The sequence below is a fragment of the Sardina pilchardus genome, chromosome 19 (genome assembly GCF_963854185.1).
Source record: "Sardina pilchardus chromosome 19, fSarPil1.1, whole genome shotgun sequence".
Classification (NCBI taxonomy): Eukaryota; Metazoa; Chordata; class Actinopteri; order Clupeiformes; family Clupeidae; genus Sardina; species Sardina pilchardus.
The window spans coordinates 20,611,556-20,630,896 of NC_085012.1; the positions used below are offsets into that span (position 1 = coordinate 20,611,556).

The 19,341-nt window shown below is 41.0% G+C and overlaps 1 protein-coding gene across 1 annotated transcript; it reads right to left on the bottom strand.

The window, feature by feature from the left end:
- Window positions 1-610: 610 nt before the first annotated feature.
- On the bottom strand, window positions 611-17,392 carry LOC134065836 (myosin-7-like). Its single transcript, XM_062520929.1, has 39 exons — window positions 17,360-17,392; window positions 16,892-16,944; window positions 15,083-15,291; window positions 14,641-14,784; window positions 14,350-14,506; window positions 14,103-14,130; window positions 13,909-14,017; window positions 13,249-13,341; window positions 13,077-13,140; window positions 12,896-12,994; window positions 11,349-11,452; window positions 11,108-11,246; window positions 10,432-10,550; window positions 10,005-10,154; window positions 9,756-9,926; window positions 9,272-9,581; window positions 9,111-9,178; window positions 8,553-8,758; window positions 8,349-8,472; window positions 7,832-7,968; window positions 7,282-7,537; window positions 6,842-7,084; window positions 6,567-6,743; window positions 6,339-6,484; window positions 6,156-6,246; window positions 5,642-6,031; window positions 5,397-5,523; window positions 5,175-5,293; window positions 4,630-4,826; window positions 4,347-4,530; window positions 4,096-4,261; window positions 3,886-4,010; window positions 3,454-3,762; window positions 1,963-2,166; window positions 1,574-1,870; window positions 1,351-1,455; window positions 1,169-1,264; window positions 900-1,034; window positions 611-723 (listed from the first exon to the last, which is right to left on the bottom strand). Exons 3-39 carry the CDS (start codon window positions 15,281-15,283, stop codon window positions 703-705), a joined length of 5,811 nt encoding a protein of 1,936 aa, XP_062376913.1. The 5' UTR covers window positions 15,284-15,291; window positions 16,892-16,944; window positions 17,360-17,392; the 3' UTR covers window positions 611-702.
- Between the last annotated feature and the right edge of the window lie 1,949 nt (window positions 17,393-19,341).

Sequence of the window (19,341 nt, forward strand, 5' to 3'; positions counted from 1 at the left end):
ACAACAGAATTTGAATTTCACTGCCAAACTTGCTATAGAAGATCGTTGAAGACCAGTAACCCCTTGGTGAGCTGCACATTTTTAAAAACGAACGTTTAGGGGTGTTTTAAGGACAGAATAGTCCATGCACTATGAGCAATGCTAAAGCCATACAGAGCTCCATTCTAAAGCTGCCAAATTCCACAAACAGGCTCAATCGTCGAGATTTCGGTGTCAAACATTCGTTTTCATGCTAGGCAATACAGAAAACGGGCTTAAAGTGTAAAATACAAAACTATTCCTTTAAGTGTAATTTCAAATGTTGTGCCTGTATTAGGCAGAGAGACTTTATATTTTAGTAAAGTAAGTAGGTATATTTTCTGAGATTATATATTTATATGGAATTCGGTTCATTTAGAGCAGTTAATCTGCTGTGTCAGTTTATCAAATACTGCTGATTTGGTCCCAGCAGTCTTGACTGTTAATGAAGTTCCTTCACAGCATCATCAAAAAAGTCCTTAGTTTAGTTTTCCCCCTTCTTCTATAGTATGTAGACCTGTTGTGAATGTATAAGTGGGCTCCTTAATGAGTGTAACATGCAAGCATCTTATGAGCATACAAACAACAGAAACACTTTTTAAGTGATTGTATTGGAATGCATTCCATACTGAAAACTAAAACACAGCAAACAAGAGCTTTTCAGACAAGTCCGTCATGAGAGCTTCATTCTTCATCGTGTCCTTTCTGTAATACACCAAACAAATATCGTCAGCAATATGTGGATAAATATGATAACAAGGCCAGCTACTTTCACGCTTTATCAGCAAAATTGGCTCTTGCCATTGGTAATTATGAATGACTGTAGGAGGAGTGCCTAGTGCTGCTAAAGATTGCAAATATAGTCCAATTGTTGCCCTCACCTTGCCACCTGCATCACGGCTCTTGGTTCTCATCTTGTTGACCTGAGACTCGGCTATATCAGCTCTCTCCTCAGCCTCATCAAGCTCATGCTGCAGCTTGCGGAACTTGGTCATGTTGCTATTGGCTGCTTCCTCCTGAAATGTGCACACAAATTAGTTGTATTTTGTTCATTGTGTATTTGCACGTTCAGAAGTTAATTGATTAAACAACTTTGATGACAGATAGAATAAGGAGAAGGAAACACTAAGGAGAAGAGAATGTCACTTACAGCCTCCTCTGATGTTCTCTTGAAGGACTTGACCTTCAGCTGCAGTTTGTCCACCAGATCCTGAAGACGATGCAAATTCTTTTTGTCCTCCTCAGTCTACAGATTGGAGAGGTGGGTGAATTTTAGCATTTAGCATTATATATTATAAAAGTATTTTTGGTATATGATATAATTTAATATACCTGATAGGTGAGCTCCTTGATGCGACGCTCATATTTACGGATTCCTTTCACAGAATCACCGGCCTTCCGTTGCTCCATTTCCACCTCACTTTCCAGCTCTCTCACCTAAAAGTAGACAAGTAAAGCAAATGTTGAACTAATGGTGATATGTGTACCTGTAATTACATGTAGTTAAGCACTGATTATTAGAAGAAAAAATCTTTAGCAAAAGCACAGCATTTACCCTTGACTCCAGCTTCTGGATCTGCTTCTTGCCACCCTTCATGGCGATTTGTTCAGCCTCATCCAGACGGTGCTGCAGGTCCTTGATGGTCTGCTCCATGTTCTTCTTCATGCGCTCCAGGTGAGCACTGGTGTCCTGCTCCTTCTTCAGCTCCTCTGCCATCATGGCAGCATCAGTGATGGCCTTCTTGGCCTTTTCCTCAGCATTCCTGCACTCCTGCACAGCCTCCTCTACTTCATTCTGCAGCTGGGATGTATCACCCTCCAGCTTCTTCTTCTGGTTCAGCAGGCTGGTGTTCTGTGTGGTTAGACAGAAATGTTCGTGATGGTCTGTTTCACATTGAATCTGTGTCATGAATAAATCTGAAAACCACCATGCTAAGGGTTTACCTGAGAGTGCAGCAGCTGCACCCTCTCACTGACGTCCAGCAGCTCCTGTTCAGCCAGTTTCCGGCCTCTCTCAGTCTGCTCCACCAGGGACCTGAGCTCATCCAATTCAGCCTGCAGCAGATTGCTGCGTCTCTCCACAATAGCAGTGTTCTCTTTGAGATCATCATTATTACGTAGAGCGTCATCCAGCTGCAGTTGGGAATCCTGCAATGTACACGTGAGAAACAAAAACATGTATTCTCCAGATTGTTAAAATACAGCCTAACCTTGTTGCAGTTAACTCTTTTTTTTTTTTTATTGTATTCAGCTATTCGAAAATAATTGTACTTTTCAGACAAGATGGATGGAATATACCTTTTATACCTTTTACTACATGCACAACTATCAGTAAGTGAATAGAGAAGATGGAAAAATAGTTGAGGAAAAATCTTTGGTATAGAATATACCATAGAATGAATAAAAAGGTCTACAGGTGAATATGTAAAATGATAAGGTATTGTCTTTTCAGATTGAGCCGCTGCGCGTCGGGGTTCTGTTCGCCTTGCCAAAACGAGAAAATAAACTTAACACACTATGCATTTAAAAATGACTTGGCTACCGTTTTGTGTCTTCTACTGACAAAAAATATATAGTTTGCCACACAGATAGAACTTGAGAGTTTCAGGAGTTACATGGCAACATCTTACTAGCTGCACTGTCAATGAAATTGCATTGTCATTAACAAATGAATCAAAAGCACACAACCTATTGCTATTGACAGCAGTCATTATACACTTTGTAGCGGTAATTATATAGATTTAACAGACTTCCTATCATTGGGAAGGTCAATTCAATTATGTATATAGGTAAGGGATAACTATTAGCTGTTTATTATACAGCTACTTGTCAAAACGAGAAAAGAAACTTAGCACAATGTGTCGTTAGCATAGCCTGGGTGTTCCCATCCTGCCTTGCGCTGTGATTTCTTTCACGCTGCTAAGGCAGTCTGGACAGTAACACCCAAATTTTAGCCTGATGTTGGTAACCAATCACAGAACATCCGAGAAGTTTCCGTTGCCTTCAATGACTTTGCTACCTTTCGTGGCTTCCGCTAGTGGGATCTTATTAGCTATGTTTCACATTCAACGAAATTCCATTGCAATAAGCGAACAGATAAGTTGCAGATTGATATGAAAGAGGTGAATCAAAAGCACAAAACCGGTTGTCTACTTGCAGCGATCATTATAGATTTAACAGACCTCCGAACGTTGGGAAAGCCCATTCATGTTAATGGAACTTTCTGCAGCACTCTGAGGAGCCGTGTAAAAATAACTGTCAGGGTTCTGTTCATCCTGTCGGGACTTATTTTCCGATAATTACCGGCGGACAATACATTATCCCTTACTTACATCAAGTTTAGGAATTTTAGGACGTTTATGAATGCACACCTATGCAGTTAGTGATCTCTTTACTGTCAATGGGATTACGGAGCTCTGTGCTGCATTGTTTTACCTTCATATGTCCATGGAGACCCTTGAGCTGCTTCTGGGCCTCAGATGCCTGCCTGTTGGCCTGGCTGAGCTGGATCTCCATCTCATTGAGGTCTCCCTCCATCTTCTTCTTCACCCTGAGAGCCTCATTCCTGCTGCGAGTCTCAGACTCCAGGGAGGTCTGCAGGGTGTCCACCACTCTCTGCTGGTTCCTCTTGGCCTGCTCCATCTCCTCATCCTTCTCAGTAAGTTTACGCTCAATGTCAGCTTTGACCTGATTGAACTCCAGCTGAGCTCTGAGGATCTTACCCTCCTCATGTTCAAGGGTACCCTATGGAGATATAGTAACATAATAATCTACTTAGTTATATATTTCTGTTAAAAACAAGCATCCTATTCCATCTTGGAATGAGGGAAACTAGTTTGCTGATTATTTTGATCTTTATGAATGTACCTCAGCTTCCTCTAGGGCAGTCTGGATCTCTGCCTTCTCTTGCTCAAGTGTCTTCCTGGCCTTCTCAAGCTCATGAATGCTCTTTCCAGTCTCACCAAGTTGCTCAGTGAGATCAGAAATTTCCTCTGGAAAGCAGATGAAGATTAGTTAGTTGTGTGGTGTCACTTTGACAGTTATATAAGTGTTGTCTTAAGGGAGCATCAAACAGACCTTGGAGATTTTTGTTCTCCCTCTTCATGGTCTCAAGGTGATCCAAAGATTCCTCATAAGAGTTCTTGAGTTTGAAGAGCTCAGTGCCAAGAGATCTGGTCTCTTTCTGGGTGCTCTCAAGCTCAGTCTGGGACTCCTCATACTTCTGCTTCCACTCAGATAAGACCTGTTCAGGTGAAAATCTTTCAGTGAAATCTGATAATCATGTGAAGGAATATTGGCAATTGTGTTAGGACCAGCTGTTTTCTTACCTTATCAAAGTTTCTTTGTCTCTTGTCTAGAGCAGCAGCTGCAGCATTGGATCTCTCCACATCTACCATGAGGTCTTCAATCTCATTCTGCAGTCTATGCTTAGTTTTCTCCAGGGAGGAGCATTTGGCATTGACAGCCTCCACAGCTTCCTCTGCATCTTGCAGACGTTGAGCCAGCTTTTTCCTGAGGAAAAAATAATTGAAAGTGAGTGACAAATGAACATGCCATGTCTAAGCATTGGTTTTAAACAATTCATACAGAGCCAGTTCCCCAGGGCCTTACTTGGCATCTTCCAGCTCCTCAGTCCTCTGGACGGCATCAGTTTCATACTTGGTTCTCCACTGAGCCACCTCAGAGTTGGCCTTGGAGAGACTGCGCTGCAGCTCAGCCTTGGCCTCCTGCTCCTCCTCATACTGCTCCCTCAGGAGGTCAGAGTCGTGGCGAGCAGACTGCACTGCATGGGCTAGTGCATTCTTGGCCTGTGGATAGGATAAGATTAGACTGGGAAAACCGAACCTGCTCTGCAGCCGATTGGATTTCGCCCTGCAGCTCAGGCTGGAAATCTACAAATTTATCTATCCTGCTTCCTGTCCACGTTTGATGGAACCAATCACAGACTAGCTCATCCACCAAGCACTCCTGGATCATTGGTCTAATTGCTTGAAGGACTATCCAGATGTGTATAAAGTCATTTGAACTATGCCCATTGATCATGCCTCTTGTACAGTAGAAACACAGCACAGACTTTCCAGACTAATGTTCAATCTTAAAAGATTGAGCTTAGTCTGGTGAAAATTGAAAGATTCTTTCTATTAAGTTATCAATACCTTCACTTCCTCCTCAAGTTGTCTCTTGAGATCCTCAACCTGCTGGGTGTAGGACTGTTTGCCTCTTGTCAGTTGAGAAACAAGTGAGTCTTTCTCTTCCAACTGTCTTGCAAGCTCACCTTGATGAACAAAATATACATATTTCAATTATAATGCTTCTTTTCTTCTTTTTTTCTTGATATATGTATCAAAATAATAAGTTGTTTTACCAATTTGACTTACCATTTTCAGTTTGCAGCTTGGCTTTCTGCATGGTGAAGTCATTGATGGAGCGCTGGCCTTCCTCAGCCTTCGTTCTGTATTCAGTCATCTGGTCCTCCAGTGTTCTGCACATCTTCTCCAAGTTTGTCTGACAAAATAATACATAATGTTGTACTGTTGTACTATTTCCTGAAAACTGTTGTCAGTATAGAGAATCCAGTGAGACCCATTATACAGGTTCTTTCTTTTATGCATTTTAAACAAACCTTGGCCTTGGAGACCTGCTCCATGTTGGAGACAATATCGTCCAACTCCAGACGGAGCTCACTCTTCTCTTTCTCAAGCTTTTGTTTCACTCTTTGAAGGTTGTCAATCTGCTCCCCAAGGTCAGATACGCTGTCTGCATGCTTTTTCCTCAGTGTGGAGGCAGTGGCCTCATGCTGCAGAGTGGACTCTTCAAGATCTCTGCGCAGCTTCTGGAACTCAGCCTCCCTCTTCTTGTTCATCTCAATCTGGGCAGCAGTGGCACCTCCAGCCTCCTCCAGCCTCTCACTGATCTCCTCCAGCTCTCTGGCCAGGTCTGCCCGCTGCTTCTCCACTTTGGCTCGGGCAGCTCTCTCAGCCTCTAACTCTTCCTCCAGCTCCTCAATGCGAGCCTAAGTACAGTAAAATAGGAAGTGTTTTTTATTTGTATTTAATTCTGTGATAGATATACATATGTTTTCACAAAATGTTATATTTTATTTCTTAATAGTTTTTTTTTTTTTAATCTTCATTTACCTGCAGCTCCTTTAGTTTCTTCTGGAGCTGGGCACTCATAGCTTGTTCATCTTCAATCTTGCTATTAAGTTGACTGATCTCAAAGTCTTTCCTGTATTGAAACAGCCAATGAAAATATCAATGGAATATATGTTTTCTCTGTTTTTGTTACTTAATATAGGTGACTGTTTGGTTTGTACATACTTCTTCATCCGCTCTTCAAGCTGCTGTTTGTCATTCTCCAAGTCCATAAGACTTTCTTGGGTCAACTTTAAATCACCCTCAAGCTTCCTCTTAGCTCTCTCAAGATCCATCCTGAGTTTCTTTTCCTGTTCCAGGGACCCTTCAAGCTATTTCGGATAAAAAAGGAATTGTATAAGTGTCTTTATCAATTTAGATGCAAAATAGATGTCTGTCATTTTTATTGCCTACATCATCAACTTGCTGTTCCAACTTGGTTTTGGCCTTAGTCAGAGTGTTGACTTTGTCCTCCTCACTCTGAAGGTCATCCAGAGTTTGCTGGTGAGCCTCCTGCAGTGCTTTTTTCTCCTTGGTCAGCTTGGCAATGATTTCATCAAGAGCTGCCATCTCCTCAGTCAGGTTTTTAACCTAAAAGTAAAGTCGACAATTGTCAAATTATTACTTGATTACTTAATTACTTGACTTAATTAGTAACATTTTCCTTGGTGATTTTCAGCTTTGCTGACCTTATTCTCAGTGGCATGCTTCTCTTTCTCCACTTTAGCTAGAGTGAGCTCCAGATCATCAATGTCCTTCTTTAGCTCAGAGCACTCATCCTCCAACTTCCTCTTCTTTGCCGTGAGCTCTGAATTCATCTCTTCTTCATCTTCTAGTCTCTCAGCCAGCTCCTTGGATTTGGCCTCAAGCTGGATCTTGCTCTTGATCAGACCTTCACATCGTTCCTCAGCATCACAAAGACTGTCTTGTTCCTGTAATGAAGTGTTGTAGATTGATAGATTGAAGGTACAAATAAAAGTAGATATGAGTACTACAGTATATATTTGAATGTGCTTTTGGATATTCATGGATATACAGTAGGGTGATCTTTCACTAATATTTAACTTTATAATTTCACTTTAACTAATAAATTGTCACTGGTTTATTTTTAGTATTTGAGTATACTCACAGTCTGGACTTGAAGGTGCAGGTCATTCTTCTCTTGGAGAATAGAAACCATTTTTTCCTCTAGCTCTTTCCTACGAGCCTCAGATTTTGCATAGGCCTCCTTCAGCTTTAGGAATTCTTCCTTCATGTTTGCCATCTCTTTCTCAGACTCAGCAGACTTCAGCAGGGGCTTGATCTTGAAGTACATCTTCATCCAGGGCCAATTCTTGACACCCATGAATGCACGGACGTTCCACTGAATGACAAGAAGGGAATCCCTGAAAATTTGAAAGGGGAAAAATGTGCAATGAAGAGGAACACAGATGATATTGTTAATTGTCTTTTAACAGAAAATTTCAAAAACATGTTGTTGCGTGTCTAAGTGGTTTTCTTTCATATTTAACACATGTTGATTTTGATGACTATCAAATTCTCAAATTACTTCACCTGCATACCTGATGTGAAGAATAGTTTCTTGATCATTTGAATGGTTATTAAACCACAGTTACTTGCTTGCTCTGTGAACATTTTTGTGGAATGACATCCTTCATTCAATCAGTAAACCTATTTACCTGCGTTCAACAATCTTCTGGAATTCAATTCTTGCCAGCATGCCTCTTGATCTTGATTGCAAACCAGTGATGATTAGAGCAAGTCGGTCGTCTCTCATCTCCTCAAGGACACCCAGGAGACCAGCTTTGAAGAACACCTTTGAATCAACAGGTTTTTTAGAATTAAAATGTTATGAGGCTTAACAAGCATTTTAGAGTTTTAGTATGCTGCATAAAATATGTCAAAGACATTGCAAACTCTGCCAGCAGCCCAGTTGTTTATGACCCAAGAGCTCTTTAACACTTTTTTAGCTATGTTAATTTGATCTTTGTGGGGTTTCCAACCCAAAGGACCAACTACATTGTGCTTAGCCTGCATGGTTTATGAAAATGACAGATGTGTTCATCAGTCCTGTGCTTGTCTATATACAATCAATATGAAATTGAACTGATGACACCTTTCAGAAAAGATAACTCAGAAAGTGCCCCCGTTTTTACTTTAACATTGAAGGTTTATGAACATTATACTGTAAAGCACCTTAGTGTGTCCGAATCTGTACTGCTCATGGTCAATATCCAGGGATCCAAGCAGTTTTTCTGCTCCTTTCTTGTTGTCAATGAACTGTCCCTCAGGGATAGCTGCAGGATTCAGGATGCGGTATCTAAAGAGTTTAAAATAGTCCTGATATAGACATGTTCTCTAGATATTGTTAAGAGAAATGTATACTAAAACATATTTTACCTCTGTTTGAAGTCTGCATACTGGATCCTATTGGGGAAGCCCTTTCTGCAGATCCTGATGCCTTCCAGCACACCGTTACAGCGCAGCTGGTGCATGACCAGAGGATTCTCCATGGCCCCAGGAGTCTTGGTCTCATTGGGGATGATGCAGCGCACAAAGTGGGGGTGAGTTGACCTCAAGTTGGTCATCAGCTTGTTCAGATTCTCCTGTTGTTCAGACGTTTAAATGAGAACAAAAATCCGTAGGACTGCACAGAACCCCAGTCGGCCCATTGATTTATATAGATAGATAGATATACTTCATTGCCACACAACAATGTTGGCAGTAATTGTTTACAGAAAGTAGGCTGCAGTAGGTCAAGCCAAAAAGGGAGAAAAGGAACGAAAAAATGTACAAGAAAATTATTTTAAATAAATAAATAAATAGTACAGATGAGTTTTGTTTTCAGAAGTCTGAAGTGTCTATAGCATCTTCCAGAGATGCTTAAAAGAAATACATGTCATTCTAAAAAATGCCTTCACTTAAGTGCAGTATGTTGATTTAACCTGTCACACTTACCCTGTGAAGGGCAGATACAGTCTGGAAAGAAGAACCCTTCTTCTTCTTGCCACCGCCACCCTCCGGGGCTATAAAAATACCATCTCCATCAGCTCCTTACATAAATTTGATGGTGATTTATCAATATCACAGGATTAATTAGGAAAAAATTTACAGAATACCTGAGTCAGCACCGGCATAGCCAGCGAAGAGAGCGCACAACATCTTAAGAGTTGACTTCTGAAAAAGTCCGACCACGGTCTCATTGAGAGGGTCTTTGTTCTTCACCAGCCAGTTGCCAATGTTATAATCAACAGTGCCAGCATAGTGAACCAGGGAGAAATGGGCCTCTGGTCTCCCCTTGACAATCCTTGGCTTCTGGAAGCAGGCATTTTTGCCCAAATGGTTGTCATAAAGCTTAGCTTTGAATGTTGAATCACTGGCCTTGGGGAACATGCACTCTTCTTCAAGGATGGACATGATACCCATGGGCTAGGGAGGAAAGAATATGGAAGTATGATTATTCAAAACATTTTACAACCACACAAATAAGAAAACTAGGTGTCCTTGAGTGCCATGAAAGGTGCTCCAAATAAAATGTATCATTAGTATTATTAGTGATCTATGCCTTCAAAGAAATAAGGCAGTAAATAAAAAGTCACTCACTTTCTCAATGAGCTCAATGCAAGCAGCCAAGTCCATGCCAAAGTCAATGAACGTCCACTCAATGCCCTCCTTCTTGTACTCCTCTTGCTCCAGTACAAACATGTGGTGGTTGAAGAACTGCTGCAGCTTCTCATTAGTGAAGTTGATGCACAGTTGTTCAAAGGTGTTGAACTGCAAGACAATGGAGATTTTGTTAATATTATATATTTTGTTTAAAATTATAGGGGTTGTCTAGGCTTTAAAACTCACATCAAAGATCTCAAATCCAGCAATATCCAGCACACCAATGAAGTGCTGGCGAGGCTGTTTGGTGTCCAAGGTCAGGTTGATCTTGACAACCATCCAGTTGAACATCTTCTCATACACTGACTTGGACAGGGCTCCGATAGAGTAGTACACCTACAATAAGGATGAAGGGGAAATGAATAACATGAAAAATGCCAATGGATGAGGTTTGACAGCTGTACTAATGATAGAATTAAACACCAACAGGCATGGGTTTATAACAGCCCTGTTATTTAAGGTAAAAATCTTGCATAGTGTACTTTTAATAGCTATACCTTGTACAACATACAGCATTTGTGACTCAGTGTAGTTTACTATTATCAATATTTATAATACTTACAGTATACTACTATAATATCACAAGAGCTCTGATTCTGATTTCTGATATTACCTGATTTACATTCTGTCCTTTGGTGACCCACTCGTTTCCTACTTTGACCCTTGGGTGACACAGACCCTTGATGAGGTCAGCAGAGTTCAGGCCCATGAGGTAAGCGACTTTGTCGCAATCTGGCATTAAAACCACACAGTTACAGTTATCTACCCATATTTAACCATAATATGTAAGGGATAAAGCATAGAACGCTGGTCATTATCGGGAAAATATGTCCCGACAGCACGAACAGTACCCCGGTGTGCCAGCGGATTTTCCCCATAATACGGCGTTCTTTACATTATCCCGCTTATTACACGGCTACTTGCCAAAGCGAAAAAGTATACTCCACATGATATGACTGTACAAGTGTACATTATTTATTACGGGTTTATCTTGGCTTTTGCTTAGAAACAAATAGTTTGCAACACAAGCTGAACTTCAATCAAACATTCTTTAGAACGCAGCTGATCAACCGATTGCTTTCACTTTTGAATGAAGTTCTGCTGGTGATCGGACTACTTGGGAACTTCCTTGACAGCGGTCTTTTATACATAGCAACAGTCAGTTATTCAGAAATAACAGACCTCCGAATGTTGGGTAGGCCCATTCAAGTGAATGGAGCATTCTGCAGCATTATGAAGAGTGGTGTAATAAGTGGGAATAACATTCAACATGCAAAATTAATACACACCCTCAGTGCCATCAGCCTCTGCCTGCTCCTCTCTCTGCTTGTTCTTGAACTTCATGTTGCCATAGTGCATAATGGAACCAGTCAGCTTGTAAATACCGTTTTTCTCCTCTTGAGAAAAGCCCAGCACATCAAAGGCATCCTGTCACAAAACAAATATTCCATTAAGTAACTTAAGTCAAAGAACCCCCCCCCCCCCCCCCCCCCTATATGTATATTGGAAAGTGAAAGCAGGCCTACGCACATCAGTAGCCATCAGCTCATCAGCATCAACAATAGAGGCTACTTGTGTCTCTCCTTGGGAGATGAACGCGTAGTCATAAGGGTTGGAGGTGATCAACAGCATCTCTGAAGAAAGCAAGACCATAGGCCAAGTAAAGCTACTATAACTGAGCTAAGGAAACAATTTATTAATTAGACCCTGTGTCCAACAATCATGTTTTTGTGCTTACAATGCCCTCAACCACCTTTTATCAGCGCTTTGGTCTGCACTCTCAGTGTTTGTTGTGAGGTTATGAGGTTTCCCCCTCTTCAGTCAGAGAGAAGTAACATTGACAAGTCCATTGCCGTTCTAAAAGTTGAACATATTTCTACTTTCTGCACTCTGAGCTCTGTGTAAATACAGTCAGCGTCGACTGCTTTTTACCGTTGAGGGCGCTGAGCACTGTCGGTACAAAAAATGTGATTGGTGGACACTAGTGATGCGCGGGTCGGCCCGTAACCCGCGGACCCCGCGGGTAACCCGCGGGTCGGGTTGGGGCGGGTAAAGAAATTATCACTTTATTTGCGGGGCGGGTTGGGGCGGGTCATTAAAAACAAAATTACATTTTAAAATCCATGTATGTTGCGTGCAATTCCCTATAGCCTATATTAAATGAACCGTATGTAGGATTGTGGCCAAAACAGGCTAGCCCACTGCAATTACTTTCAAAATACTGTTGCGCGGCGTATCGCCTCTCCCTCCCCTCTGAGTCGCGGTTGCCAGCTTGCTGCAGGATCCAACAGGAACAGCAACAGGCTGCTAGCTTTCAATGGCAAGTGCTAATGTTGTTTTCCTCAGCATAATGACAGAGAAACGAACTCTGATAATGCATTGCTAACGTCAGCAATGACTAGCCGTTATTATTTCCTAAACAATTCCTTAACCTACCTTTTCAATTCAATGAGCCACCTCCTCCATAGCTCCACATAACGTTACTTTGCACAAACATGCATAACTTGTTTGTTCGACTGTCATAGGCTATTTGAAATGTCAATTTACACTAAGTAGCTTACAAGTAGGCTAAGTTAGCCAAACTGATGAATCTTTATCTGTCCAGGAGCAAATTAACAACACTGACTGTCTTCAAATTCTTCTCCGTTTTCAGCCGCCTCAATCTCCTATACAAAAATCCTTGTTTTATTTCGGACGTATTTCGTAGGCTATAATGTTTAGCCTAGATTACAAACGCTGCTTTGTAGGTTTTTGCTGTGTATTTCTAGATTTTTTAAATGTGTAGCCTATCATCTTGTTATAATGACCTGATTATCGTTCATATTCATAATCATAGCCTTGTTGGCAGTTTACAGGCGAGCACTTACAATGCCCAGTATGTAATAGTCGCGGGTGCGGGGCGGGGCGGGTTGTCAAAATAGATACAGTGGTGCGGGTCGGGCTGGGTCGGGCCAAATAATTTCATAAAAGCGGGACCCGCGGGTTGAAAAAATACCCGACCCGCGCATCACTAGTGGACACAGGCCATTATTTCTCTTTCGTGCACTCAAATGCCTGGAGATGTATGCATTTCTTACCCAACAGCTCTGGTTTCTGTTGGGACAGGATCTGGTAGAAGATGTGGTAGTCTCTCTCAGCCTTGAGCTGAAAAGTGACACGGGACTTCTCCAGCAGATCTGGGGGATTGAAGAGTAATTATCAATTTCAACGCTTTGGTCTCCACAGATGAAGGCGGTCAAAAAGGGCTTATATACTTACAGGTTTCAATATCTGCTGAGGACAGCTTGCCGCTCACACCGAAGTGGATACGGATGAATTTACCCTAGCATGAGTGACGCATAAAAATTAAATATGGCAGCGATAGAAAAGTGGATTTTGAGTTGGAATTCACAAGAGTCGATTTTGAGTTGGAAATCAATAGAGGGCTTACGAATCGGGAGGAGTTGTCATTTCTGATGGTCTTGGCGTTACCAAAAGCCTCCAGAGCAGGGTTACACTGGATGATTTGATCTTCCAGTGTGCCCTGGGAAAATACACAATATACTGTATCAATTCATCTTTATAATGCTAGGTCTTGGACACTTGCCTGGCCCCAGCCACCTAGTATCTCTGCTCATTTTAATTTTACTGAGATACTAGTTTGGCCCCTGTCAATGTGTATTCCTCAGCCACCAGGATGGCAGGTTAATAAACATCAAGAGTTTAGTTTAGTTTTGAAATCAGAAGTGGCAGTGGTAAAAGGTAATAGTCATACCTGCACAAATTGACAAGTTGCAGTATGAAGAATACGTGAATTTATACAGGAAAGGTAAATACATAATTTCCTTATTGCTAATGTTGTTTATTAGCAGTTTGTAGAGGTTAGGCGAATTAGGAAATAGCATTAGGAATCACTGATCAATGTGATTGGTTAAGCTGGACCTGTGATTTCGAAGGTAACGTAAAATCCAAATCCAGTATGATGCAAGAGTAGGAAGCATTTCCCAATTATGAGTGGCCAGAGTTCAAGTGAGTGAGTCTGGTGAAACCAGGCTACTTGGAGACGCATCCCAAGTGGAAATTATGTTCAGCACACAGTGAGGTGATTTACCTTTTTCTCCTGAGAGGGGTCCTTCTTTCCAGGGGCTACTGCTGCAATGCTAGCAAAGTACTGGATGACTCTTTTGGTGTTAACAGTCTTTCCGGCACCAGATTCTCCGCTGTTGGTTAAAAAAAAGTATGTAAAGGCTCACTCCCTCATCAACAAGTCAAGACTTTTAGAATTAAAGACTGAATTATACTCACGTGATGAGGACAGACTGGTTCTCTCTGTCTGTGTAATAATGTACAAGCATGAAATGTTAATATAAAGCCAGATACAAGGAGTTTTATTTGTCACATGCTTATCATTACTAAACATGTTATATTAATGAATTCATGCTATGAATTTAAATACAACATGACGATTCGTTGATGACCTTTTGTCATAAATGTTCAATATATTGCATACGCATTTAGTGCTAAGGTGGTTGTTTTAATAGTAGATTTTTACCTGCGAGCATGTACTGGTAGGCATTGTCAGAGATGGAGAAGATGTGGGGAGGGGCTTCAGTTCTTTTCTTGCCTCTGTAAGCAGCCACAACTTCCTTGTCGTACACTGGCAACCACTTGTAGGGATTGACGGTGACACAGAACAACCCAGAGTAGGTCTGTACAAATGAACATACTATTGATTATGACCAATGTAAGCAAATGAGGCAACATAATAAGTATAGAAATACATGTTTGTTAAGTTTGGACATTTTTTTTTGCTACTAATGGACAGTGTCATGTTTGTGCTCACGTAGATCATCCAGGCTGCGTAACGCTCTTTGAGGTTAAACAGCACAGCAGGCTCATGCAGGAAGGTGAACATCGCCATGTCCTCAATTTTGTCATACTTTGGTGGGTTTTGTTGGTGGACATCAACATCTTTCAAGGTGACAGTCTGTGTAATAGAAGCAAAATCAGTCTCTTTAGTCAAGCTCTCCTTCATCTTTCTGTAACATACAGTATTAGATAAATCTACACTAAGCAGCTCAACATAAACCTAGTCAAAGAAACATTTACATTCTATAAATCTACAGTAAGTTGAAAGTAAGTGAGCTTTCAAGTTATAAATGTGAAGTTATAATAGGTAAATGGAAAAATATAGGAATGCAAGTGATTAAGTAAGGTCAATAAGTAAAATCTCATAAATAGGTTTAAATGTAAATGTAAATGTAAATGCATTTGCCATGCATTACCTTATCAAACTCAGTAAGAACAGTGACTTTGTCACCGTCTCTGCTTTGGACCACTCCCTTCACAAATTCAACCTCAGGGTCCACCACAAAGCAGGCCCTCTTAATGTCAAAGGGGCGAGTCTGGGCCTCCAGACGCTCCATATCTGACTTCCTCAGAAATGGGGCCGCCGCCCCAAACTCTGCCATCAATGCATCACCCATGGTGAAGACTGCAATGTGAATTATATGAACAAATTAATTCCTGCACAGAGAAAACTTGTCACCCTGTGGGTGAAGAAAATGATGATGGGAATATGTCAAGCACTGACATGTCAGAATGTTTTAAAAAGTTCAATTTTACATCTTACGACTAGCATGTGACCAGCAGAACTTAAGTTCTTTAGCCAATACTGTTAAGGTGAGTGTTGTTGAGTTGTTTGAAGTTAAGATTTGAAATTGATTAAGTGTATCCGTAGAATCAGATTGGTTTGCTTTGAAACAAGATATTATAGTAAAAGTATGGTTTTAACAGTTAGAATGATCAACAACAACAACAAAATAAAACATCAGTAGGTTTTATGATATTAGTTTTCATGATATGCCTCAAAACTTCTTTACACCTCATAGCAGCATATATGCTTCACATTTTAAATAATTTCTGTCTGGCACATTGAAAGCTTCAACTACAACCTTCCTACAGTATGGTGAAACTGGAATTTTGATGACCCTTTAGTCAGGTTTTTGCAAAAAAATAACAGCACAAAACTGTTTAAAAAACATACTCCTAAATGCAGGCAAAATATCAGTCCTTGTGTTATTGTAATTTAGTGCAGCATATTGCTACACCAACACTAAGTTGGATTTACAGGTAAAGTTATCAGTTGGCTCAAATTACGCCTACAACAGAGGAGCTTCTTTGTTAACATCAGCAACAAATATTCAAGAACAATTAAATTTCCTCATAGCTATTAGCCTGGGTGTTCCCATGCTGCCTTGCACGCAATGTCATTCACACTGCTATGGCAGTCTAGAAATTACCGCCCTAATTTTTTGCCTGAGATAGGGGACCAATCATAGAACAGGGGGAAAGCAAGGCGATGATGAGCTATGCACAGATGCATTTGATAGACATGGCACCCAATGAATGGATATGGGCATTTTTTCAAATACAAGAAAATTAATATTTGGTTGCCAGACCATGTCTCATTTGACACGTGTTAGGCGCTAGCCAGGTTACATAGCTATGCTTCTGTCTCCAAAATGTACTTGGCCCTGTCCACTTGTCCCCTACTGACTATAGTCCTCTTGTCCTCTGGTTTTCATATTGAACAACTTAAATGTCCTTGAGACATGAAAGCAATAACCAAATTAGTTTTTTTGCCACTTCAAAAACAATCAAACTTGGCAAACTGATAGTTCTGATGTCAACACATGATTTAGAAAAACTCTCCAACAGTATTGATTACGGCAATGGGCTTTTTCACAGGCCTTTCTAAAACATCCATCAAACTGTTTCAGGTGATACAAAATACATTAGCTAGGGTTCTCGTTAAAAAAACACTCTTTCCCAATACCTACAGTCTGTCTACGTTAGCTTCCAGTAAGTCACAGAATTGCTCGTTTATCACTAAATGGAATGGGCCAAAATTACCTATCAGACATGGTTGAACAGTACACACCCTTCAGACCTCTCAGGTTTCAGAAGAAATACTTGCTTGTAAAACCCACTATTGCATGTGCACACTGAATTATCCCTGTGTATGAGATGTGCTGTATAAATAAACTTGACTTAACTATTGTTTCAGTGATATTTTCACGTGTAAATCTCACCTTGGTTTTGTCAAGCCTTTAGTTGATCTGTTACCCAGATATGATGTCAATTGCTGTAAGTAAACAGACAAGAAGCAATTAGATCCCACAGTGTTACAGCAGCAGCGCTGCAGGTACACCCTGAGTCCTTGTACAGAATGCTGATTGAACAGGTCCATACTGTACTGTATGTCTGTCTCTCACTTAGGATGTGTAGTCAGCTATGCCTCTGTATCCACTACCCAAATGTCTGTCGATCCATTTAGCTATCATTCTGGCTATCCTCTTCCATCTAACTTGATCAATCTATCTGTCTGTCTATCTATCTATCTATCTATCTATCTATCTATCTATCTATCTATCTATCTATCCTCTTCCATCTAACTTGATCTATCTATCTATCTATCTATCTATCTATCTATCTATCTATCTGTCTATCTATTCACCTGTTTGTCTGCTCCTCTCAGTAGCAGCAGATTGAATACTTACCCCTAGGTTGGTCTTTGCTGTATCTGGTGTCAAGGCCATGGTTGATTCACCCTTTTTGTAGGGGATGGTCCATCCCAATATGGACAGAGCATCAACTGACTCCCACCACACCAGAGTTTTGTCAAAGGAAAACTGGCCATAAGGGTGGAGGCACGTGGCAACAATTGGCTTATCCAGACAGGAGGGGACAGGCACATGCAGGCACAATAGGAGAGAATGGCAGAGCATCACCAACACCTGCACTTCTTAACCTATCCTAATTTGGAGTTTGCTATTGTAAGATAAATCTCTGAACTTGTCAGTAGTCAGCTGTCTTTTCAGTACATAAAGGACATGTAATTTTAGAAGACAGAAATTCATGTGGATCTCCCTTTTGTGGATTTGTTATCTTGAACCGGTACATTATGTTTGTTAATTCTTTGGATATAAGTATTACCAATGTATATAGAGCCAAGGACAATGGATGCTGACATAAACTGATGCTTGATTTCCCCCCCCCTCTCAAGCTTGTGTTTGTGGATAGGAGATACTTTTCTCTTGAGGACCAATAGCAAGCAAAAATCTTGCCTTGTAACGTTAAACTTTACAAACTTACGTTTTTTAAACTGGTCCAGCGACAACAACAGCTGTCTTTTTAGTAGGCCAAGCACTGCACTACTGTCACTGCATTGTTTCCTTGAGGACAAAGATAACCTTGTGAATTTAGTCTCAGGTTCCTCCATCAACTGTAGATAGCCTTTGACACATTCGTCAATGTTCAGCCCACCCTTATGAATTTGTATAGCAGCTGCTGTTTGGACTCAGAGGTCTGAAAGCACACACAACTGCCAACTGCCCCCTTAAACAGATCATATAAGTTAAGAATGATAAGATAAGAAATAAGAAAATAACACACACACACACACACACACACACACACACACACTCACTCACTCACTCACTCACACACTCACTCACTCACTCACACACACACACACTCACTCACACACACACACACACACACACACACACACACACACACACACACACACACACACACACTCACTCACTCACTCACTCACTCACTCACTCACTCACTCACTCACTCACTCACTCACTCACTCACTCACTCACTCACTCACTCACTCACACACACACACACACACACGCACACTCACTCACTCACACACTCACACACTCACTCATACCAACACTTTTTGTATAAATGCTATGGAACTAGTTATTAATGCTGGCAAGACGGATTGCTCAAAATCCATTTTTTTACTTCACGTGAGAAAGTGTAGAAATCTGTAAAGCTTTTCAGATTACTAGGAAGAGCATTCCATGCTTTAACGGCTCTAAAAGAATGAGTTGAAGACCTGGTTTTGGCCATTTTTATCTGATTCGCCCACAAAGTGTTAGCACTTCATAGTGACACATGCACACTAGTGCTTGCAGATCCACAAATACTGTATAAAAGCGTTGTTCCTGTGTTCAAATGTATATTAACATTATAAATAAGAAGACTGAATGAATTGTAATGGAAATCATCCATGATACTACTGATTATACTATCAATCTACAAACAGTAGTTCAACCAAAGATCCTTCGCTCCGCTTTAACCCTCTCTGGTTCAGCTGTTCACACCACAAAGTGAATGAGGTGTTGAGCTAATAGGCCTCTGGGCCTTATACCGCTAAGCAACTTGCCTTGGGGTCAACTCAAGACATGTTTACACACCAAAGAAAGTATGAAGTCACACACAGGGTTACGATAATGTGACTGTGGTGTTGCAAGAGTGAGGGTGATTTTTCTTCACCCTCTGTGAGACATTTGAGGTCACAGGATCCGCGACCTCTATTCTCCCAAATCCTTCTTTAGATAGCTGTGGGATGTTAGACATGCCATTCCATCCCTTGTGTAACCCTTATGGTGTTCAGTCTCAGCTGTCAAGAGTCCTTGAGCCATCACCACTACTGCCAGGAGGTCATCACATCTCCTCT